Source organism: Chrysochloris asiatica, unplaced genomic scaffold, assembly GCF_000296735.1.
Source record: "Chrysochloris asiatica unplaced genomic scaffold, ChrAsi1.0 scaffold00015, whole genome shotgun sequence".
NCBI lineage: Eukaryota > Metazoa > Chordata > Mammalia > Afrosoricida > Chrysochloridae > Chrysochloris > Chrysochloris asiatica.
In genome coordinates, this window is record NW_006408533.1 from 15253826 (window position 1) to 15255649 (window position 1824).

General features: G+C 34.8%; 1 protein-coding gene across 3 annotated transcripts in view; it reads right to left on the reverse strand.

Annotated features, from left to right (window-relative positions):
* Positions 1 to 1824, reverse strand: part of NOL4 (nucleolar protein 4) — a 509886-nt gene that overhangs the window by 394406 nt on the left and 113656 nt on the right. For all 3 annotated transcript variants that reach the window (XM_006835051.1, XM_006835050.1, XM_006835052.1), the window contains exon 2: positions 636 to 785. In XM_006835051.1, coding sequence (XP_006835114.1) covers positions 636 to 785 — 150 coding nt within the window. The remainder of the gene's footprint in view (positions 1 to 635; positions 786 to 1824) is intronic.

A 1824-nucleotide genomic window follows, 5' to 3' on the forward strand; every position in this document is an offset into this window, starting at 1 on the left:
ATCCTGACAGTATAAATATTTCACCAACAGTTCATTCAATCTTCCATTTACATAATTTGTGATAAAAATATATTTCTCTGTTTTTCTAATTTAGCTATGAAAATAACACAAAAGCTTTTATAGTGCATTCTGGAAAATTAACAAATGCACAATTTCAGAACAAACATAATTAATATATAAGAAGACATATGAAAAGTACATAAGATGCCCTTATCCATTTGATTATAAACATTAAATACAAAATACTCAAACATATTAATATGACTCAACTGAATAGGAATGCTAAGAAAATAGTACCAAAGTTTATATGTTCTAGTCCATAATTCATTTACATATACATTGGGTATATAACACAAACATATATCCCTATTTGTGGGTACTTGGTTGAAACTATCAAACGTTTTATATATTTAAATAGAATAATTAGAGAATGCTAGAAGTTTAAATAGAGCACAATATACTCAGTGAACATTTATTCAAACTAGAGTCAGTAATAATTATAGCTAAAATGTTGGATATGACCATGATTTGGTCTAATTTGTGTCGAAGATAGGAGATAGACTATATAATTCTTCAATAACCTAATTTAACAAGCATACATAATACCAAATTACAAAATGTGTGTCTTTACTTACTGCTTTGTAAGTTCTCTTTTGTCCAGCATGTTTTCTAATTTGTTCTCCATTTGGTCCTGTTTCCACATGCATTGAATAGATAATGTCAAAGAAATCTTCAACCACAGCTACTCTCCTTAAAGACAGCTTCTCATCTACTCCTACACCATCCTAGAAAAAAAAATAAAACCAAATATAAGATTAATAAAAGGAGCTCTGATAGTGTAGTGGTTGTGAGTTGGGCTGCTAGCTGCAAGATCAGCAGTTCCATGGGAGAAAGATGAGGCTTTCTGCACCTGTAAAGATTTACAGCCTTGGAAACCCTGTGCAGGGTTGCTATGAATCAGAACCAACTCCACAGTACTTAGGTACTTAACAGCAACAACAATATTAATCTATAATATTAATCGACCACCACTTGTCTGTGATTTTGTCATACTGTGGTGGCTTGTGAATTGCTGTGATTATGGAAGCTATGCCACGGGTATTTTAAATACCAGCAGGGTCACCCATGGTGGACAGGTTTCAGATGAGCTTCCAGACGAAGACAGAAAAGGAAGAAGGAATGACGAACTACTTATGGATATTTAGTCACTGAAAACCTTATGGATAGCTGAAAACACTGTCAGATATAGTGCTGTAAAATGGCCCCCTCAGGTTGGAAGTCACTCAAAATGTGACTGGGGAAGAGCTGCCTCCTGAAAGTAAAGTTGACCATGATGACGTGAATGGAGTAAAGCCCATGGGAGTAAATCCCACGGGACCTTAATTTGCTGATGGGGCACAACTCAAAAGGAAGAGAAACAGTTGTAAACATCCATTAATAATGAGAATATGGATTGTGCGAATTATGAATCTCTAGGAAAATTGGAAATTGTCAAAAATGAAATGGAACGCATGAATGTCAATATCTTAGGTATGAGTGAGCTGCAAAGGACTGGTATTGGCCATTTTGAATCTGACAACCCCATGGTTTACTTTGCTGGGAATGATAAATTGAAAAGGAATGGTTTTGCATTCATTGTCAAAAAGAACATATTCAGATCAGGCATAAGGTACAACACTGTCTGTGATAGGATACTATCCATGTGCCTACAGGGAAGACCAGTCAATACCATTATTATTCAGATTTATGCACCAACCACTAAAGCCAGTGAGGATGAAATAGAACAATTCTACCAACTTCTTCAATCTGAAATTGATCAAACAT